Raw genomic sequence first — 23,256 nt, 5'->3', positions numbered from 1 at the left:
GTGAAACAAAACAAAAAAGAGACAAAAAAATCAGACAAAAAAGGTACAACGCAGCAGAAAAATGGACAAACGACAAAAGCGTTACACAAAACAACGAATAAAACAAAACACAACATGAAAAAAGACAAAAACACAAAGGCGACAAAAGAAACACAAAACAACGAGAATAAATGACCAAAGTGGGAGACAAACGACAAAAAACAACAAAAACAAAACGACAAAAGAAGCAATTTAATATTTCACCGTGTGATCAAAACAACTTGTCATGGTTCAGAAATTAGTTAAACTTGCAAATTTACAATTTACAGTTAATTTTTTTTTCTGTTATTTTTACACTTCACAAAGTCCTCCAGCGGCCGGATTAGACCCTCTGGAGGGCCGGTTTTGGTCCACGGACTGCATGTTTGACACCCCTGATTTACAGTGATGTGGAGAGTACAGTTGGTTCAATAAATAGGAAACAATCCATCAAAATCTGTGCAGTCTGCGATCATTTATGTGGTACAGCTGCTCCGTGCTTCATTTTTTGCTACAAAATGTTTCAGGTGGTCACAGCAGAAACACTAAAACAAGTTTTCCAACGTTCAGTTTGAGCGTGTAGGACTCTTCTTCTAGTGAGGCATGTGATATCAGACTTTAGGATGACGGTGTTGCTCTGGTGTTGCTACTTACTGCTCTGCAGACCCACTTTTGTCCTGAATTACCCCCAGAGGACTCTGATTTATCACCATTACAGAGCCATTTAACTAAGTCTACACAGGCTGTGTGTCTGCAGCATCTGAGAGGGACATCATTTATTTTTATGAACTAAAGTAGGACATGTTTTGGACCTGATATCGTACATTTATGCAGTTAAACAGTGCAGTGATACTATTATTATTTATTGAGCTTTTTATTTACCCAAAATTAAGGCACAGAGACACAAATTGGGATGGATTATTTAGACTGCAGACGTGTGACAGGAACAGATGCCTTTTCAAAGTTACTGCTCTTAACAGTATTTTTAGTCAATACCTTAAAATATACACACAATATTCTTCTGGTCGTGACACAGAAAGCCACAGAAAATCATCATCTGCCATTTTACAGTATTTTAGCTCATTGTTCTGGTTTTTATTGTTTACAACAGGGGTGTTCAACATGCGGCCCGCGTGCCAAAAGCGGCCCTCCAGAGGGTCCAATCCGGCCCTCAAAGTGTAAAAGTTCCAGAGACATTAACTGCAGATTGTAAATTAGTAAAACTATAAATTTATCATTTCTAGACCATGACGAATTGTTTTAATCATAAAGTAAAATACTAGCTTGCTCATTGTTCTTTTGTCGTTTTGTGTCTCATTTTTGTAATATTTTGTCTCATTTTTGTTGTTTCTTGTCTTTTTTTGTCTGACTTCTGCCTCATGTTTTTGTTGTTTTGTTTCTCGTTTTTGTCGTTTTGTGCTTCCTTTCCGTCTCGCTTGTGGTTTTTGTCGTATTTTTGTTTTGTGTGGAGTTTTTGTAATTTGTCCAATTTTTTTCGCTTTGTAACTTTTTTGTCAAATTGTTTGTCTGTTTTGCATTTCCTTTTTGTCTCGCTTGTGTTTTTGGTCTTGTTTTTTTTCTTTTGTGTTTTTCTTTGTTTGTTGTTTTACATGCCTTTTTGTGTTTTTGTTCTCGTTTTTGTTGTTTGTCGATTTTTTTGTTGCCGTGTAACTTATCTAATTTTTTGTCTCTTTTTTTATTTCGTGTCGTTTGTCTTTTTATTTTCTCATTTTGTGTCTCATTTTCGCAGTATTTTTTCTTGTTTTCGTTGGGGTTTTTTTGTCTGACTTTCGTCGTTTTGATCATATAGTAAAAACTGGTCCGGCCCACTTGAGATCAAACTGGCCTGAATGCGGCCCCTCATCTAAAATGAGTTTGACTGTTTTGCTGTTTTGGTTTAGTTGAACTGCTTTAATCAGCCGTTTTCGGCACAAAATAGCACAAGAAGACACGGTTAGCCGTTAGCTGGTGAACATAGCAAAGCATTTAGCAGCCAAATAGAAACATTTTTTTCCACAAACACTGGCAATAGATACATCAAAAGGGAATGAGTATTGGATCTACACTCTCCAAGTGGCCACAAATCCAATGCTAAATGAATGCTAATGCTAATCTGTAACTGTAAGCATAATAGACTGTTAGCAAGCATGTTAGCCATATCAACTAAATGAGGTGATTTTGTTAGTGGGACCAAAACATTCAGTAATGCTGGGTTAACCTATAGTTTCTTCACAGCAGAATGATTATTTTTGCGGCTGTCAGAGCTTCATGGATTCTTCTTGTCGCCTAAAGGTGGGCTGTAACCCCAACGAGGACGTGGCCATCTTTGCCGTCGATTCGCTGAGGCAGCTCTCCATGAAGTTCCTGGAAAAGGGGGAGCTGGCAAACTTCCGCTTCCAGAAGGACTTCCTGAGGCCTTTTGAGCACATCATGAAGAAGAACAGGTGGAGAATGTTGTGATTTTGAAGGAGAAACTGAGCTTTGACAGAATTTGTTTGTAGGAGTGTAGAGTGTTGATTTGAGGTTATAATAATGCGTCTAAGAAGCACAGATTTACATTTGGTTTCGTTGCGGCCCTCAGGTCTCCCACCATCAGAGACATGGTGATCAGGTGTGTTGCTCAGATGGTGAACTCGCAGGCCGCAAACATCCGTTCAGGTTGGAAGAACATCTTCTCAGTGTTTCATCAGGCCGCCTCCGACCACGATGAGACTATCGTGGAGCTGGCCTTCCAGACCACCGGACACATCGTCAGTGAGTATCTCTGCAGCTGCTGCCAAGAAACTCAGGCTGTTATTAGGGCTGATATCGATTATTGTTAATCAGCTATAACATATTAGCAGCATGTGATAACCGAGAACATGTTACTTCATTAACTAGAAAAGCACTCAGAGAGCACAGTCCTCCTCCAAGGCTGTCCATTCCCCCATATGGCATTGTCAGAAATGCAGCATTTGCTTATTAGTTATTGATGATCAGAAATCACAGCACCATAGAATGTGTCCATTTAATATAGATGAACCCACAAACTAAATAACCTTGCACTGAGCACAGGCGTGTGTTCTGCATGTGTGCGTTATGTACGGATACCGAATTGTCTTGAACAAATTTCAAGTCATTTTGGACAATTTTTTAATTCATTTTGAACAAGTTTTAAATAATTTTGGATATTTTTATCTAATTTTGAAGAAATCTGAATTTATTTTGAAGAAAAATTGCGGAATTTTGTACAATTTTTATTCATTTTGAACAAGATTCAAGGCAATTTGGATATTTTTTTATCTAATTTTAAGGAAAATCTGAATTATTTTGAACCAAAAATGCAGAAATTCGAACAATTATAAGTCATTCTAAACATGTTTTAAGTAATTTTTAATAGTTCTTTATCTAATTTTGAAGAAAGTCTGAGTCATTTTGGAAAAACTTCTAGTCGTTTTGAACAAAATTTGCATCATTTTGTAATTGCTTGATCTAAATATGTAGTGGACTGCAGAAATCGATGGGACTCAGAAACACTCCCACAATTTAATCAGTGGTTCCTGGTATAATTTCTGATGGATAAGTCCTGATAAGTCCTCAGTGGTGGATTTGTAGCAGGATCACAGTTGGACTGATGGATTTGGATGAAATTTTCAGGGAAGGTCAGAAATGACACAAGGACCAAGTGATTAGATTTTGTCAGTGATGCAGTTTATAGTCTGGATCCACGGATTTGTTAAAGATTTCTGTATCATTGTGAGATAGCGTCACAGCATCACTGTAACCATGACAACAAGTGAACACTACATCAGCTGCCTGCTGATGATCACATGATTGTGATCCTACTACAAATCCACCACTGAGGACTTATCAGGACTTATCAATCAGAAATGATTCAAGGAACTATTGGTTAAATCATGGGGGTGTTTCTGAGTCCCATCAATTCCCGCCGCCTGCTACATATTTAGGTCACACGATTACAAAATGATGCAAATTTTGTTCAAAAACACTACAATGTTTCCAAAATGACGCAAACTTTCTGCAAAATTAGATTAAAAAATTATTTAATATAATTTAAAACTTGTTCAAAATGACAAAAAAATGTCAGAAATGCCTTAAAACCTGTTAAAAATTACAAAAAAAATGTCCAAAATGATGCAAGTTGTGTTCAAAACAATTCAAATTTTCTTCAAAATTAGCTAAAAATGATCCAAAATTATTTAAAATTTGTTACAACTGACTAAAAATTGCCCAAAATTATTTAAAACTTGTTCAAAATGACTTGGTATCCATACATAACGTACACACGTATAACACACGCCTGTGCGCAGCGCAAGCTCATTTAGTTTGTAGGTACATCCGTATTAAATGGGCACATTCTATGTTGCTGTGATTTCTGATCATCAACAACTAATAAACAAATGCTGCATTTATATAAAAAAATGCTGCATTTCTGCCAGTGCCATAATGAGCAGCCTTGGAGGAGGACTGTTCTCTGAGTACTTTTCTTGTTGTAAGTACGTCAGATCTCGGCCTCCATAATCGGTCAGGCTGATAATCTGTAAACCTTTAGTTGTTATTTGTTGAGCTGCTCCGCTGTCAGTGAGCTGTATCATCCAGCTTTAGCTTTTCTATGAGTGTCAGAGATTTTATATCAGCAGACCAGTTCATTCTTGTTCCATCACTTTCTTTCCTTCAGTGAACACCTTCCAGGAGCACTTTGCAGCTGCTATCGATTCCTTCCAGGATGCAGTGAAGTGTTTGTCGGAGTTCGTGTGCAACGCAGCTTTTCCAGACACCAGCATGGAGTCCATCAGACTCATCCGACACTGTGCTAAATACGTCTCTGACCGGCCACAGGTAGGAGCTGCTGAGTCGTACCGGTTCAGTAATCACCTGTTTATTCACTTTTATTCATTCGTTGTTTCATACACTAATGTGTAATGTTACCCTGCATGACCTCCAGGCCCTGAGGGAGTACACCAGCGATGACATGAACGTTGCCCCTGGTGACCGGGTGTGGGTTCGCGGCTGGTTTCCCATCCTGTTTGAGCTTTCCTGCATCATCAACCGCTGCAAGCTGGACGTCCGGACCAGGTAGTAGAAACACTCAGCTTCATGCAGTTTTATTAGTATAAAGCTCTCCTTTCTTTCTGCTCTGTCAAACTGTCAGCTTTATTTTCATTTAAAAGAAAGTTTTCTCAGTTTTTAAAGCCATCCAGTAATAGTTGTCTGTACTTCTGGTTGCTATGGAAACGTGACTTTCCACTCTGGAAACTGTAAACAAGTTGAAGCTAAAAATAAAAGTTCTCAGGGTGTAACTGTGAGCAAACTCACAGACTTATGGCAGAATTATGCACCGTGTTCCCCTCTAACTAGTATCTGTAAGTCAGAGCACAAGCTGAGTAGTAGATCTTTGTAAAAATAAAATGTTGCACACACAAAAAGGAAATATTGCCCATTATATTGACATATTAAAGTCAAATATTGCACATGTAATTTTAAATATTGCACCCAAAAATGAAATATTGCAGATAAAAAAGGAAATGTTGTACATAAAAATGAAATATTGCAAATAGAAATGAAATGTTGCACATAGAAAATGAAATATTCCAGATAAAAAAAGTAAATATTGCACATAAAAAATATGAAATATCACAGATAAAAAATGAAATATAGCACCTCAAAAAAGAAGTGTTGCACATAAAAAATGAAATATTGCAAATAAAAAAGGAAATATTGCACATAGAAAAGGAAATTTTCTCCATAAACATGAAATATCGCAGATACAAAAAGGAAATATTGCACATTACATTGCCACATTGTACATTAAAGTCAAATATTGCACATTAAAGTCAAATATTGCACATGTAATTTTAAATATTGCAGATAAAAACGAAATATAGCACCTAAAAAGGAAATGTTGCACATAGAAAATGAAATATTGCACCCGAAAAATGAATTATTGCACATAAAAAATAAAATTTTGCACATAAATAATGAAATATTGCACATGAAATGTGAAATATTACATATGAAAAGCGAAATAGTGCACATGAAAATGAAATATTGAACATAAACATTAAATATTGCGTACAAATTTTAAATATTGTACCTAAAAAATAAAACATTGCACATGACAAAAATAATCATTGACATATTGTACATGTATTTAAAATGTGCTGGCAAAATGAAATCTTGCACATAAAAATAAAATATTGCTAATGAAAAATGAAATTTTGCACATGCATTTTAAATATTGTGCCTAAAAAAACAAGACATTGCTCATAGAAACGAAATCTTGTCCATGAAAAATGAAATTTTGCACATAAAAAGTGAAATTTTGCACATAAAAATAAAATGCTGTACATAAAAAATGAAGTATTGCGCATAGAAATGAAATATTGGACATGAAAAGTGAAATAGTGACATATTGTACATGTATTTAAAATATTGTGAAGTTGCAGGAAGTTTCACTTTCATGTGTGTTATTACACATGAAAGTGAAATTTTACACATGAAAAATGAAGCCTTGCACAAAAAATGAATGAAATATTGCAGATATCTTTTAAATATTGGACATAAAAAATAAATGTTGCAGATAAAAATAAAATATTGCTCATGTATTTGAACTATTTCACCTGTATTTGTGCCCGTCGTACTGTTTCTTAAGCCGTGGTGCGGTAGAACTCATGTCCAGACTGTTTGTTGTTGTTTTTCAGAGGTCTGACCGTCATGTTTGAGATCATGAAGAGTTACGGCCAAACCTTTGAGAAGCACTGGTGGCACGACCTCTTCAGAATCGTCTTCCGCATCTTCGACAACATGAAGCTTCCCGAGCAGCAGACGGAGGTTAGAGACGCCGGAACGTTTACGGACAAACACGGGAAGAAAGCCGGCACATTTAGCGAAATAAAACGTGTGTTTTGCTTCCAGAAAACCGAGTGGATGACGACGACGTGTAACCACGCTCTGTACGCCATCTGTGACGTCTTCACCCAGTTTTACGAGCCGCTCAGTGAAATCCTGCTGGCCGACATCTTCACTCAGCTGCAGTGGTGCGTCAGACAAGGTGGGCGTTTATTATCAACGGCACTTAGAACGACTTCTCTGGATGTAAAAACAGCAGCTAGAGACGTAACACTAAATACTCACACATCAGCAAGAAGACTGTAAGCTAGAAAGCTGCCCAGAGCGAGAACGTGAGCGAATGAATGATGGATCCACTGTACGCGCTTTGAGAATGCTTTAGAATATAAATCTAATCCATTATTATTATTACATGTATTTATGTCGGGTCTTGTACTACGTAAAGTATTTTACATGCAGATTTAATAAAACAAAACATGCCATCAAAGTTTAGGTGGTAAATTAAAGTAATTGACAGTGCAGACAAGTTGCAAAGTTACCAGTTACTGTCCTCTCTAACATCATTATTTATGTTTTTTTAAATAAACTTTCTCCTTTCAATCTCACAGTGCCCCAATAATTTAACTTTATCACAGACGACTAATTACAGAAGTAAAACGTAAATATTAGAAGACATTTTAAACCTGTTGTGTAGTAATTTAGGACCATTTTTTGACGGTATGTGGCAGAAACTTGACAAAACATGAAGATTTAGAGTGAAAATGTGAATATTTGGTTTACAGATCAGCTGGTTTATAAGCTACTGATCAAAAGTTTGGACACACCTTCTCATTGAATGATTTTTTAAAATTATTTTCATGACTATTTACATTGTAGATTCTCACTGAAGGCATCAGAACTGTGAATGAACACATCTGGAATTATGTAGTAAACAAAAAAGTGTTTTATATATGTTTTATATTTGCTTTCATTCCTGCTTTGCTCACTCTTGTGCGTCTCTGGATGAGCTGGATTTGTGGTTCGTTTATTGTGATCTTCATGGAAAAAAAACTGCTTTTCTTTCAAAAATAAGGACGTTTCTATGCGACCCCAAACGTTTGGCTGGTCGTGTTCATGACACAGACCTGTTTTACATTCCTGCTCTTTCCTGTGCAGACAACGAGCAGCTGGCCCGGTCGGGAACAAACTGTCTGGAGAACCTGGTGATTCTGAACGGGGAGAAGTTCAGCCCCGACGTCTGGAACATCACCTGTTCCTGCATGCTGGAGATCTTCCAGAACACCAGCCCTCACGCGTGAGTAGTGCCTCAGTTTAGGTCCTGTTCAGGCAGATTAGTCAGACAGTTATTTCATCAACTGTGGTTTTATTTGCATCGTTTTAGCCCTCTGAATACCAAGCACTTTCTGGGAGTTTTTTTTTTTTTTAACCAAAACTTGAAAATAAAAAGATTCTATAGACTACAGCTATACAAGAAGAATTCAGTTTTTTTTAAATGAGACTCGTAGAATAATGAGATTTTGATGAATAATGTAAATTTGAAGCTGAAATTGGCAGTAAATTTATGGACTACTGATGTGCTTTTCTACTTGGATCATAAATTCTTTCCATATTCTGTCTAAACAAGTCCTGCAATTCAGCCAGACTAGTCATTTTCTAGTCATTTTGGTCAAGTTTTACATTATTTTGATTCATTTTTTATTTTTGAAGAAAGTCTGAATTATTGTAAACAAAATTTGCATCATTTTTCTTCATTTTGATCAAATTTCAAGGCGTTTTGGACAATTTTTAACAATGTTAAACAAGTTTTTAATAATTTTAGGTAATTCTTTGCCTAATTTTGAAGTGAATCAGTCATTTTGGACAAGCTTCTTGTCATTTTGACCTAAATTTACATGATTTTAGATAATTTTGAGTCAATTTGACCAAGTTTTAAATAGTTTTGAATCATTCTCTATCTGATTCGTATGACCTGACGCGTGAATTCAACTTTGTTTTTCTTTTTAATGTTCTATGACTTTGTAAATTTGACCTCAAAGATGATTTTCCAAGTCTCCTGTGCTTCTATTCATGGTTGTTCTGTGTTTGTAGAGGTGCAGGCCTTTATATTGCTGAGAAAAATGAGCCCACAGTAAAGAAATCAAGAAGTCCCAGAGTATTTATGAGGTGACTGTTGGTCACCGTCGAGTCAAGAATGGATACACTGTAGTGCAGATTTTTTTCTTACAGAATGCAGTTGGAGCAAATAGTTTATGAATTTTTAAATGATAAATGTAGAATGAAGTGAGGTGTATTTGAAGGACGTTGGGTTTTCTGTATTCTGCAGTTTCTGTTTTTTTTAAATGAGGTGTTTTTTGTGAAGATAACAGCTTCATAAAACAGGTTTTAGGGTTCAGAGGGTTAAAACTAAACAGATAAATGGGCTTTAGGGTGTGTGACTGTTCAAGTTTCTGACCTTTTGTTGCCTCACCTGGCTCCTGATCTGCTCCTGTTTGCTTTTCCCATCAGGTTGTTGACATGGCGACCGGCTGGACAGGACGAGGAAGCTGCAGACGGAAAACACTTTGTAAGAACATGAATGACTGAACAATAGTTTGACTCAGAAGCAGCTCCACAGACACCCCATGCTCGTTCAGAAACTGTTCAACCGCTTGAAAGTTCTGGTTCCTTTAATCTTTTCACTGCATCACAGGACAATTTTTAGTCATTGTCAACAAAGTTTAAATCATTTTGGATCATTTTTATAGAAGTTTGAATTATTTTCATCAAATCTTGCATCATTTTGGACACTTTTGAGTAATTTGAAACAAGATTTTAATCATTTTTGAGAATCTTTTTTCTCATTTTGAACAAATTTTGCATCTTTTTGACAAGTTTCAGGTCATTTTGGACAATATTTAGTAAAAATGAACGTTTCAAATAATTTTGTCTCACTTAGATGAGTCATTTATAGAAATTCCTCCTAATTAAAAAAAAATCTTGCATAATTTCTGACAAATTTCAAATAATTTTGAACACTTTTTTGTCATTTTCAACAGGTTTAGTTTTTTTTTTTTGACACTTTCTGGCCATGTTGGACAAGATTTAAATAATTTTGGATCATTTTTTATAATATTTTGAAGAAGGTCAGAATTTTTTTTTGAACAAAATTTGCATCATTTTGAGTAATTTTAAACAATTTTTAAATCATCTTGCAACATTCTTTAATGACTTTTAACCATTTTTAGATCATTTGAACACATTTTGCATAATTTTTGTCAAGTTTTTAGTCATTTTGGACAAAGTTTAAATAATTTTGGATAATATTTTATTTAATTTGAAAAAAATTGGAGTCATTTTGAAAAAGCTTGAAGTCATTTTGAACAAAATTTGCATCATTTTGGAATATTCTGAGTAATTTTGAACAATATTTTAATCATTTTTGACAATTTTTTTTCTCTTTTTGAACACATTTTGCATGATTTTTGACAAGTTAGGGGTCATTTTGGACAAGGTTTAAATAATTTTGGGTTATTTTTAAATCTAATTTTGAAGAAAGCCTGAATTTTTTTAAGGAAATTTGCTTAATTTTGAGTAATTTTGTCCTAAATTCTAAGTTCTAAATGATAATGTTCTAATATTAAGTTTTAATGTTCGTTTTCTGTGACTTTAAATCTCCAGGATGCAGATTTCGACAGCCAGTCCCAGAGCAGCTACGACAGAGCTCTGTCAGAGAGAGGACACAGCCAGATGTCCAGCGACGACACCTGGAAGGGCAAATCTAACGCCAGTGAGTCCCAAACATCTGGATTTAACGTACATTCATCCTTAGAGTCAGCCTGAAGACATGAAGAGTCCACAGCAGAACACCTAAATCCAGTAATGGCTCACATTAACGCCTGGTTTTGACCTTTTTGTTTGTTTTTTGTGTTTTAGGAGTGTCAGACCAGAAGCTGTTTGCAGGTTTGCTCATTAAATGCGTGGTGCAGCTGGAGCTGATCCAGACCATCGACAACATCGTCTTCTACCCGGCGACCAGCAAGAAGGAGGACGCTGAGAACATGGCGGCCGCTCAGGTGGGTCAGAGCAGCTGCAGCACGCTTCATCGTGGTTTTACTTGTTCTGAAAATCTGCCCTCACATCTGAATCACATCAGGACTGTGCTGGGAAAAACAAAGGGACTTCTCTAAACCCCAAAACCTGCTGTCAGGATTTAATGGAGGTTATGTTTTTAAAAATAACCAAAATCGCATCATTTATTAGCGGTAGAAACGATTAAAACAGAACAATCAACATTCTTTGAGCTGTTTATGCTTTTCTGTCAGAAGATCTAACAAAGTCTTTTCAAAATCACTTCCTTCTAAAGGTCTCCTTTTAAAACAAATCCCCAAATTCAGGAACTTTTCAGTAAAGTCACGATTGATTCTACCAGCTGTGGTCTTTGTGGATTTCATTTTTCTTCGTTGTCATTCGCACATTTGAGCCACTGTGCATCTTTTCAGACAGTTTAGTCATTTTTTACAATCTTTATCTTGTTTCTGGATGCATTTTGCATCATTTCTGACAAGCTTCGAGTCATCTTGAACAAATTTAGCAGAATTTAGGAAATGTTTTTGGTCATTTTAAACAAGTTTTAAGGCATTTTGGACATTTTTGAGTCATTTTGAGCAAGTTTTAAATAATTTTGGTCATTCTTTATATGGCTTTGAAAAAACTGTTATTTTGAACAAAATTTGCAGAACTTCGGACAATTTTGAATCCTTTTGGACAATCTTGAGTCATTTCGAACAAGATTATAACATTTTTTGACAATTTTTTTCTTATTTTCAACAAACTTTGCATCATTGTTGACAAGCATTTTGGACAATTTTAAATCATTTTTGTTCATTCATGATGTAATTTTGAAGAAAGTCTGAGTCATTTTGAACCAAATTTGCATCTTTTTGGACAATTTTGAGTCATTTTGAACAAATTTTAAATAATTTTGCTTTTTTTTAATCTAATTTTTAAGAAAGTCAGTCATTTTGGAAAAGATCTAGTCATTTTAAACTAAATTTGCAGAATTTTTGACAAACTTTCTCATTTTGGACAAATTTTGCATAATTTAGGGCATGTTTTTGGTCATTCTAAAGACATTTCCAGGCATTTTGAACATTTGTTTTTGTCATTTTCAACAAATTTGTAGTTGTTTTTGATGGATTTTGCATTATTTTTGACACTTTCTAGGAATTTTGAGAAAATTTTGAGTCATTTTGAGCAAGTTTTAAATAAATTTGCATAATTCTTTATCTAATTTTTGAAGAAATTTAGGTATTTTGAACAAAATTTGCAGAAATTTGTACAATTTAGAGTCATTTTGAACAAGTTTATAGTAGTTTTGGACAGTCTTTATCTGTTTGACCTGAAAGGCGTCATACGTGGCACACGTCAAATTCTGCTGCTGTCTCCAAATTTCATCTGAATTGTTTCTATAAACCTATAGAATGAAGTCATTATTAACCGTCCAGTTTTAGTAACATCTGAGAGTGTTTGGAGCGATTTTGTACGTTTGCAAATTAAATATGTGAAGAAATTCAGCTTTCAGTTTTTCTTTTTAATGTTTTATGACTTTGTAAATTAGTTTGACTGGACCAAAGTCATTTCTCAGTCCTTTGTACTTCCAGTTCTTTATACTGGTGAGAAAAATGAGCCCACAGTAAAGAAATCATCACACAGATATAAGTAAAGCTGTGTGAACCTCTTGTTCCTCCAGCGAGATGCTCTGGAGGAGTCGGAGGCTGATGGGGGAGAGTCTGGACCGGATCAGGGGATGTACAAACACATGACGTCTGCTCACCTCTTCAAGCTGCTGGACTGTCTGCTGGAGTCACACACCTTCGCCAAGGACTTCAACTCCAACAACGAGCAGCGGACGGCGCTGTGGAGGGCAGGTAAACAGAGAGGGGAAGTCCTTCTGGAGCTAATATGTGAGAAAACAGCGTCTGCAAGCTGCCAAAACCTCCCTTACATACACTTCATGAGTAATCAGTGGAGGAAATTTATCACTTCTGCCTCAGAAAAATCCCCTCCAGAGTAAAACAAGGGGCTTTACAGTTTTATAGTAACCGTCTGAGCCATGAGGCCACACAAAGACTGCTGTTGTTGTTTTTAAATGGCGACTGTTTCTCTGTTTGGCCTGCAGGCTTTAAAGGGAAATCCAAACCCAACTTGCTGAAGCAGGAGACCAGCAGTCTGGCCTGCAGCCTGAGGATCCTGTTCAGGATGTATTCTGACCGTCAGCTGCAGGACTCGTGGCCGGACATCCAGACACGCCTGCTGCTGTGAGTGAAAACACTAACAAATAAAAAACTGAAGCCAGGAGGAAGCAGAAGAGCACTTTCACTATCCACGAGCTCACTATTGTTTCACCGATGGCAGGAAAACAAAGTAGGGCAGACGGTGGAGGAATCAGGTACAGGAACAAGCAGGTTTGTTTACTGAAATTTAGATGTAGGAAAGATCCAAAAGAGAAACTGTACTTACTGTAGATACGTCTGGTCCAGGTTCATCAAGAAGAAAACTTTAAAAAACTAGAAAAGCACCCAGAGAGAGCAGTCCTCCTCCAAGGCTGCTCATTCCCCCATATGGCATTGTCAGAAATGCAGCGTTTGTTTATCCGTTTTTGAGGATTTTTTTCTCGTTTTCGGGCACATTTTGCATTATTTTGGACACTAAATATTTTGGACAATTTTGAGTAATTTCAAACAAGATTTTAATCATTTTTGACAATAATTATCTCATCTTGAACAAAATTTGCAAAATTTTTGAAGAGTTTCGAGTCATTTCGGACAATTTTTTATTCATTTTGAACAAGTTTTAAATAATCTTGGATCATTTGCTATCTAATTTTGAAGAAATTGAGTTATTTTGAACAAAATTTACAGAATTTAGGAGAATTTTGAGACATATCGAACAAGATCTTAATCATTTTGACACTTTTTCATTTTGAACAAAATTTGCATCATTTTTGACAAGTTTCAGGTCTCTTTGGACAAATTTCGCATAATTTAAGACGCGTTTTTGGTCATTTTGCACAAATTTCCAGGCATTTTGAACAAGTTGTAAATAATTTTGGCTCATTCTCTGTCTAATTTTGAAGAAATTGAGTTATTTTGAACAAAATTTGCAGAACTTTGGACAATTTTGAATAATTTGAAGCAAAATTTTCAGCCTTTTTGACAATCTTTTTCTTATTTCGAACAAATTTTGCATCATTTTTGACAAGTTTCAAGTCATTTTGGACAGTGCACATCGAATTCCTCTGAGGAATAAGACACAGCAAACTTCACAGACTCACATTAGAATCTATTTATTGTTGTTTTCTAAGGATTGGACAATTGTAATAGAGCATATTATTGCCAGACTAGACCTTTAAAAATGTTAATTTAATAGAGCTACATGCTAGCGTTGCTCGTCTGCACCACCTCTTTTTCTTCGGTTTTGTAAAATAAATATCTGTCATTTAATATATCATCACGTTTTAGTCGTTGTGGACAAGTTTCTAGTCATTTTGAACAAGTTTCTAGTCATTTGTAGATAAAGTTTTCATCAGTTTGGACAAATTTAAGTCATTTTCAGTCACTTAGGTCATAATTGAGTCATTTTGGACAGTTTTTAGTCATTTTGAAAATTTTTTTTGTCATTTTCAGCAAATTTTTGGTCTTATCCTTATCTCATTTTTTTTTAAAAACGAGTGATTTTGGACAAATTTCTCATCTTTTTTTTTAAGCAAACTTTGCATCTTTTTGGACAACTTTGAGTAATTTTGGACACGCTTTAAGTCACTTTGGTCATCTTTCAAGTCATTTTGGATATCGCACATCAGATTCTACTGATGAATAAGACATTAGAATCTATTTATTGTTGTTTTCTAAGCGTTGGACAGTTATGATAGAGTATAATGTGACCAGACTAGACCTTTAGAATGCTAATTTAATAGAGCTGCATGCTGGCGTTGCTCATCTGTCTCCAGCGTTGAATAATAAACCTCAGATGAATAACACCAGCTGTGTTTTGACACATGGCTCATACCTCATTATGAATTTATGAACTGTGCATATTTTGTGCGATTTATTGGTGTGCTGAAGCCTGGTACAAATCACCTTGTTGTGTGGAGCATCTGCGCTGACTCATGTATCACATCAAGAACACGTATGTGAAGTAGCTGCTGTAATAATGATGTATGCTGATAGTTTTACTGCAGACGGGTTTGTGGTTGTCGTAACTCTGCGTCGTGTCTCTCAGCGTTTGTAGCGAAGCTCTGGCCTACTTCATCAGTCTGACCTCAGAGAGCCACCGAGAGGCCTGGAACAGTCTGCTGATGCTGCTGCTGACCAGGACGCTGCGACTGCCCGACGACAAGGCAAGAAACCAGCACAAAAACAGACAGACAGCTTACATACAACCATGATCATCACTGCACAGTTTATAATGACTCCTAAAACTGCTGGTTTTCTATGAATCTCTGTCACACAAAGATGCATTTTGGTGCTTTCAGAGGAAACAAGATAAAATCTCCTGGGTCAAAAATATACATACAGTAATGCTAATATTTGGTTAAATGTCACCTTGGTTAGGTTCTTCTGGTTTCTGTCCAGAAGTTTCTGGTTTATCTTTGACTCCTGTGGACAGAATTGGTGCAGTTCCACTAAATTTGTTGTCCTTCTGATTCAGACTTCAGGTTCTTGATGGGTTTAAGTCAGGACTTTGGGGAGACGAGTCTAAACCTTCATTCTAGCCTGATGGAACCATTTCTTTACCACGTCTGATGTGTGTTTGGACTCATTGTCTTGTTTAAACATCCAACTGTGTCCAAGATCAACCTTCTGTTGATGGTTTCAGGGTTCTCGCCAGTGCATTTCAGCGTAACGGGCCGTTACGCTGTCAGTTTAAAAGATTACACTGTAATTAGGGCCGCTACGCTGTTATTTTGACAGATAACGGCATGTGCATTTGTTTTTATCGACTGGGTGCCTATCTAGGTTAATTTATGTCTCCCCACCTCAGCCGTACTTTCCTGTCGATTGACCCGTTCCCGTCTAAAATTAAGAGTCGCTTCCAATCTCAGGGTTACAATTAGCATGTCTCGGTTGTTTCCGTGATGCCATGTATGGTGAATAGTGACCTAAATCACGAGCATTTGGAGCATCTGCGTGATGCTCATTGGCTGACATCTGGGCCGGCCGCTCGCAAGATTTAATGAAGGCTATTGCGCATGCGCGTGCAGGAGGACCTGCCGTTACGCTGTAAAAAAAATCCTGGTGAGAACCCTGGGTTTTAGGTTTTAATCCTCCTCCTTCATTATTCCGTTAGCTTTGTGTAAAGCTCCAGTTCTACAGAGCATGATACTGCCACCACCATGCTTGATGGTAGGTTTGGTGTTCTTGGAGTAAAAAAACAAACTACCAGAGACAGTCTGAAACCAGTTCTGAAAAAGTCAACAATCAGTGCAAACTCTGGATCAAAACCATACCTAAACTACTCCTGAAGAAAGTCCAAGACCTGCCCAAGAAAGTCCAGAATCAGTCCAGAAGCACTTCTAACACCAGAGCATGATACTGCCACCTCCATGCTTGATGGTAGGTTTGGTGTTCTTGGAGTTAAAGGCCTCACCTTCTCTCCTCCAAACATATTTCTCCTGAGTTCTTTGTTCCAGAACTTTCCTCCAGAAGGTCTTTTCTTCGTCCATGTGATCAGCAGCAAACTTTAGGTCACCCAGCAGGTTTTGTCAGATTTTTAGGAGGCCTAAAAATCTACGAAAGAACCAAAATGCCAAATTAGATTTGTGGCGTATTTTGATTATTCCATTCTCGAAATTCCAGATTATAGGAGTCATTGCAAGCTCAAGACTGCCATGATGCACATGGTTTTAACAAGTTTATGTAAACATTTGTTCTCAATTTTACATCCAAGCTCACATTAGCTTGAGCACAATGTATTATTTAATCTAATACAGTTAACTGTCTACCTGTGATCAATTCAAACCAGGATTTGAATTTAAGGTAAGGCAAGAATAGCTTTAAAAGTTCCATTATTTAAAATGACAATAATTAAAAATATCTCAATATTTTGACCGTTTTATATTTCAGTTTTCTTTTTATAATATTCTTTCCATTTCAAACACTTGGGTGGGCGGTCAGCGATGAGTCATGCTCCCTCTGTGTGAGTGCATGATTCACCGATGACTCACTGCAGAACATGACTCAGGGTTTCTTTCCAAAACGGTGATAGTTTTTGGTGAGAAAACAACCCGACATGCGGCTCGGAGCGCTAGGAAACATTGGCGCCGTGCAGCCAGCACCACACAAACCACAGCGTCAACAAAACATTGCAGCCGTATTGTTACGGAGGGACCGGCCGGCTCCGTTCTCTTGTGCAAGCCCCGCTGTGAATTCTGGGAAAGTTGTTCTAACGACTCCTGATACTGCAAAACTGTGTTTATTTTTCTGAGTGCAATTTAGTAAAATTGCCCTTAAGAGCAGCAAAATACAAAAGGAAACATTCGTCACTGTGGAGACTTTAGTTTAGGGGCCTGCTGTGGAGCCTCACACCAACGCATCCCACAGCAAATATTACAACAGAGTCCTGACCTGAAAAACAAATACTGCTGGGCTGTCAGTCCATGGAATACTGTTTACAATAGGAAGAATAAAACCAGTCGGAGAGAGACTTCGGTCCTCTTTGTCCTCGAAGAAGAATTGGAACTTATTTATTACACTGATGTACACAGAAAGTCTAGTTTAAACCTCATCAGACCACATAAAACTCTAAAAAGTCCTACATTGATTAGACAAAAGAGCTTCCAAGAGCCTGAGACTAAAGCATCTCCTTAGAATGACCTTTAGCTTTGGTTATGTATCATACACCACCGTTCAGAAGTTTGGGGTCACTTAGAAATGTTCTTATTTTTGAAATGGAAGCATTTTTTTCAATGTAGAAAACATTAAATGAATAAGAAATCCAGTATAGACATTGCTAATGTGGTAAATGACTATTCTAGCTGGAAACAGCTGATTTTTAATGGAATATCTCCATAGGGGTACAGAGGAACATTTCCAGCAACCATCACTCCTGTGTTCTAATGCTACATTGTGTTAGCTAATGGTGCTGAAAGGCTCATTGATGATTAGAAAACCCTTGTGCAGTTATGTTACACATGGATAAAAGTGTGAGATTTCATGGAAAACATGGAATCGTCTGGGTGACCCCAAACTTTTGAACGATAGTGTATATCATCAAACCACAAAGAAAATTTGACACATCCAGGCTTTCTTTTTGCTAGCTGGTTCAACAAAACGTACAACTCCAGGCTTTAATTATACTATATCAACAAGATCGACTGCAGTATTTAATACTAACAAAATGTTCTGCTCGAAACAAAAAAACGGATTAAAATCCAGTGCAGCTAACTGTCCTTGGAGGTCACCAAGTTAGTAAATAGTCTAGTAAATGGTGTAAATACAGCTGTACTGTGAATTTCATGTTCTTCTATCACATTAAATCCCAATAAAATACATTTAAGTTTGTGCTTGTAGCATGACAAAATGTGGAAAAGTTCAAGGGGTATGAATAGTTTTGCAAGGCACAGTGTATATATTATTAAAAGATGGGTAGGTGGAAGTCAAAATTTGTGAAAACAATAATAAAATAATTGAATAAACAAAATAAACTCCATTATTCCATTTATTTTGTGTAAAGATCCAGTTTGACAGAGCATGATACTGCCACCACCGTTCTTGATGGTAGGTTTGGTGTTCTTGGGGTTAAAACAAGATCAGCCAAAACAATCCTAAAAAAAAATAAGGTCTAAAACCAGGATCAAAATCAAACCTAAACCAGTCCAAAAAATACTTTTCAGAACCAGTCGGAATACAGTCTAAAACCAGCCCTAAACCAAAGCTGAAGCCAGTTTTAGAAACAATCTAAAACCTGTACTTCAAAAGTCAAGCAACTTGTACAAAATCGGAATCGAAGTCAAACCTAAACTACTCCTAAAAAAAGGTCCAAGATTCTCCCAAGACAGTCTGAAACCAGTTCTTATCCAGGACCAGATCCAGTCTAAAATAAATCATCTTTAAATCACGTCCAAAACCAGGAGACCCTAAACCAAACATAAACCAGTCCGAAGAAAGTACAGGACCAGTCCAACATACAGTCTGAAACCAGTCCAGAAGCTCTTCTAGAAAGCCCCAGAGCATGATACTGCCACCACCATGCTTGATGGTAAGTTTGGTGTTCTTGGAGTTAAAAAACTACCAGAGACAGTCTGAAACCAGTTCTGAAAAAGTCAACAATCAGTGCAAACTCTGGACCAAAACCATACCTAAACTACTCCTGAAGAAAGTCCAAGACCTGCCCAAGAAAGTCCAGAACCAGTCCAGAAGCACTTCTAACACCAGAGCATGATACTGCCACCTCCATGCTTGATGGTAGGTTTGGTGTTCTTGGGCTGAAAGGCCTCACCTTCTCTCCTCTAAACAGATTTCTGATCAGTTTTTCTTCCATCTGACCACAGAACTTTCCTCCAGAAGACCTTTTTTTTATGAAAGTCTTGAGGTTAAAACATGAGTCTGAGGTTTTCTGTGGAAGCTGCTAACCTGCTTTCACAAACCGCCCTTTGTTTTTCTGTTGTTTTACTCATCCCGTCTGTTGCTTGCTTGCTCTGTGGTTTTAACGTCCATTTCCTCCTCTTCCTCCCCAGTTTCAGCCCCATGCTTCCTGCTACTACCCCCAGCTGTGTGAGATGATGCAGTTTGATCTGATCCCGGAGCTGCGAGCCGTCCTCAGGCGCTTCTTCCTGCGGATCGGCTCCGTCTTCCACATCGCTGCCCTCGAGGCGGCGTCGGCCCGGACTCCCACCTCCTAGGACGGCCGGATGGAAGAGAAAAGACGGTGGACGTACCTGAGAGACTCCTCTTCCTCTAAACCGGATCGGACCACCGACGGACTGCCATGTGAAGGCTGTAGCTTTTCTGTCAGGACTTTACGTGTTCGGCTTTTCTCCGGCTGGTAGAAGAAACCTTTCCTCCCTTCTCTCTCGGGGATGAACAGCACTGTGACCAGCGCTCTCTGCTGACTGTTGTCCTTCATCGTCCCCCGACTCTCATCTCAATGATCAGGAAAGAACTGTAGACGGATAATTTATTGTTGCAAACCCTGTTTCTGATTTTGAAGGTTTGTTTTTTGTTGTCATTTAGTCAAAGAAGGTGAAAGCAAATATTGAATCTGATGAACTTCTTACATGTTGTGAAAATCTTTTTTTTTTATTTTTGGCCGCTCGTGCCTGTTGGAAAATGACGATCTAATCAGAATCACCCCTCGGCTTTATTTGTGACTCTAACATTTCCTCTCGTGTTTTTGGGGTTTTGCAGTTGTTGAAGAAGGCTCAAGTCGATCTGCATCTTTTACGACACTATCCAGGATATCTCCTGGTTTTTGTTTGTGGCGTTTCTGCAACGCAACCATCCCGTCGTGCTTCATCATTTCTTGCCTTCCAATGAGATTTTACTTATTTATTCTGCTCTCTTGCGTTGATTTGTGATTGTTTTTGCAGGATAATTGCTGGTTTACAATGAACGGTTGGCGCCTTCCCTCTGCCATGCATTCCTGACAGTGTTGACCCAGTGAAGCCTCAGACTGGGATCATAAAAAACCCACCACCGATCCACCGATTGGCCCCGAAGGTGGTGCAGCAGTTGTTTAAGTCCCATGGTCTTTTGCACATGTGTTTCCGACAGTCTGCTCATGTATTAACTCGTCCTGGACAGCTGGATCAGTGTTGACGTCCTTCCACGTTCGAACTCCACAGAGAAGGTTCAGGAACAGAGCGAAACCAAAACTCGCATCCACAGAGATCCTGAAAATCTCTGCCTGCTGGAGCCCTCCTCGTTTGTTCCCCGCCTTTTTTAAAAAGAAGAACGATGTATGTAATTATTTAAAGTGCATTTAAATATTTTTTGAGAAGCATTCCTTCCCTCGCAACTATGGATGTCTACTTTTCTTCCCTGAAGCTAGGGGAATATATAAATATATATAAATATATATATACAGTAAATGAAAAAACAACCAAGCAGACTGTAAAGTTTTCAATGTAAGATACATAGAAATGAAAGTGCTATATGGTTCTATACATAATATTGTGATGTAATCTTCCGAGCATTTGGTGAAGTAATCAATAAACCTGAATTCTGATCCACTCTGGTGACTACTGACGCCGTTTTAAAGGTCAGTCTGAGTCATTTTAGATGCAAGTGTTGCTTCAGGATTTGTTCAGAGTTTACTTGTTTGTTATTTGGGACACCAAGCGTAAATTTTATGATGAATTTTGAGAATTTCATGTTTTCAGACTTGTGCATCTTTGCATTTCTTACCCTCTAAAGAAAAAAAAAACTTAAGGGTTTCTTCTTTCCAGTAGATCCAAATAACTAAGCTGAGACATGTTTTTAATCATTGGCCTTTGAAAAAAGAAAAAACAAAATGCAAAATGTTTAAGTGTTTTAGTATTTCAGAAGGTTCTGTTCTAAGTGCATATACTAGTATATATGGACATACCCTTGGTTCCTCTAAAGATACAGTCCATTGTTGACATTTCACCAAAGAAGTCTGACTTACAAGGCCGTGGTGTTGTGGCCCAAAATAGTTCCATAAATATATTTGAACAAAAATGAGGCATAAAAGCTACAGTGACAAAAAATAGACAAACGACAAAAACAAGACAAAAAATAAAATGACAAAAACGATACACAAAATAATGAATAAAACAAAATGACAAAAATGAGACAAAAAACACGCGTGAGACGAGAAGGAAACGTAAAACTATAAAACAAAAACATGAGAAACGACAAAAATGACAAAAGAACAATGAAAAATCTAGTATTTTATGATTGAATCAACTTGTCATGTTCTAGAAATTATTTTTAATGTATAGTTTTACTAATTTACAATTTGCAGTTAATGTCTTCTCTGTAATTTTTACACTTCACAAAGTCGTCCCACGGGCCAGATTGGACCCTCTGGAGGGCCAGTTTTGGGCCACGGGCCTCATATGTTTGACATCCCTGCTTTAAGGCCTCTAACATCAGATAGAATCCACTTGAACACTGTAACCCTCAAATCCTGTTTTCTTCATTCTCAGGAAGTCGGTGGTGAATCTCAGCCTCCTCTTAAAATCTCAAATCTATTAATATACACTAAATATTCAGTGATTATAGGATTTAAGGTTCTTTATTGTCCTGCCAGCACACAAATTCACATGAAATTATTTCCCCAGGTCTGGAAAAATTGTGATATTGTCAGAAATACTTAATGAGAATTTAAAAAAATTAAACGCTTAACTGAATTAAATTAATGAATTAAAATAGTTTCTAGAATTGTCTGGAAGTGTGGCGCAGGATTCCCGGATGTCCACATGGTGGCGCTGCCCTCACAGCCGTCGGCCACTGGAGCTGCTGGGTTTTGGGGTAACAAAGGTTACTATGGAGACCCCTCACATCTTTTGTTGTCAACTAAAGAGGAAAGATGCTCACCAGCTGCTACATGGAGGAAACCTGAGGCACCAGTAAACCAGTAGGTAAAGACATTAAAAAAAACGTAAACTTAAATAAAAAAAAAACTAGCTCACTTTTAGCAAGCTAAAGCTAACGTTAGCCCGGCAAAGCTAACATTAGCTTCCCCGGCTAACTGTGCAGCTAAGTGAAAAAACGAGCCGTTAAAATATTTTAAAAAACGACTATTTAGTGAGTGTTTAAAGTGTGTTAACGTTTAGTAAAGCCGTGGAGCTGTCATCCTGCCCCCGGCAGGAGCGAGCACGGAGCCAGGCCGGTTACGTAGAGAGCGTCGCTGTGGGCGGATCTCTGGGCTGGAGTCGGGCTCTGTCGGCGTTAGCCAGTCGGGCTAGCAATGACGGATAGATTCGCCGCCACCGGGTTCGGGATTGTGAGCCGCCAGACATGATTTTGTGGAGACCACCGAACAAGTAAGAGCTCCCGGTTTCGTCCGTGAATGTCGAACATTTCGCCTGTTTTTCCCACGGCGGGGCAGGGATCCGGGGACGGGGGAGGATTTTCCCCCTCAGAGCCGCCACAGGAAGGAGCTCGACAGATTTAGCAGAACGAGCAGCCGGAGCGTTATTTCCTGCTAGCTTTTTGTGTCTAATGTGGTTCTGTTTGGTGCAAAACACACGTAGAGGCGGGTTTGTTTAATTTAACGCGCATTTCTGGGGGTTTTCTGGGTATAATTAGGAACAGTCGGTGCGCCAGTGACAGCCATCTTCAACCCAGTGTGTCGCTGCTACAGGCGGAGCTGTCGGAGCTCACAGTCCGGGGCTGCGGCGCGGATCGCGGCGGTTCTGGTTCGTGTTTCCAGCCGGACCTTTTG

At 37.9% G+C, this 23,256-nt stretch overlaps 1 protein-coding gene across 1 annotated transcript in view; it reads left to right on the top strand.

The window, feature by feature from the left end:
• The window catches only part of arfgef2 (ADP-ribosylation factor guanine nucleotide-exchange factor 2 (brefeldin A-inhibited)), a 56,418-nt gene extending 35,341 nt beyond the window's left edge, over window positions 1-21,077 (top strand). Inside the window, exons 26-39 of the mRNA XM_022208825.2 lie at window positions 2,311-2,462; window positions 2,600-2,772; window positions 4,697-4,857; window positions 4,964-5,094; window positions 6,720-6,849; window positions 6,934-7,069; window positions 8,023-8,161; window positions 9,373-9,430; window positions 10,525-10,633; window positions 10,780-10,919; window positions 12,596-12,773; window positions 13,025-13,163; window positions 15,127-15,244; window positions 19,583-21,077. Of these exons, the coding sequence (XP_022064517.1) occupies window positions 2,311-2,462; window positions 2,600-2,772; window positions 4,697-4,857; window positions 4,964-5,094; window positions 6,720-6,849; window positions 6,934-7,069; window positions 8,023-8,161; window positions 9,373-9,430; window positions 10,525-10,633; window positions 10,780-10,919; window positions 12,596-12,773; window positions 13,025-13,163; window positions 15,127-15,244; window positions 19,583-19,747 (1,929 nt within the window). The 3' untranslated portion in view covers window positions 19,748-21,077. The remainder of the gene's footprint in view (window positions 1-2,310; window positions 2,463-2,599; window positions 2,773-4,696; window positions 4,858-4,963; window positions 5,095-6,719; window positions 6,850-6,933; window positions 7,070-8,022; window positions 8,162-9,372; window positions 9,431-10,524; window positions 10,634-10,779; window positions 10,920-12,595; window positions 12,774-13,024; window positions 13,164-15,126; window positions 15,245-19,582) is intronic.
• The last annotated feature ends 2,179 nt before the right edge of the window (window positions 21,078-23,256 follow it).

Source organism: Acanthochromis polyacanthus, chromosome 6 (genome assembly GCF_021347895.1).
Source record: "Acanthochromis polyacanthus isolate Apoly-LR-REF ecotype Palm Island chromosome 6, KAUST_Apoly_ChrSc, whole genome shotgun sequence".
Lineage (NCBI taxonomy): Eukaryota > Metazoa > Chordata > Actinopteri > Pomacentridae > Acanthochromis > Acanthochromis polyacanthus.
Note: the sequence above shows the minus strand (reverse complement) of the source record. Positions and strands in the feature narration are given on the sequence as shown.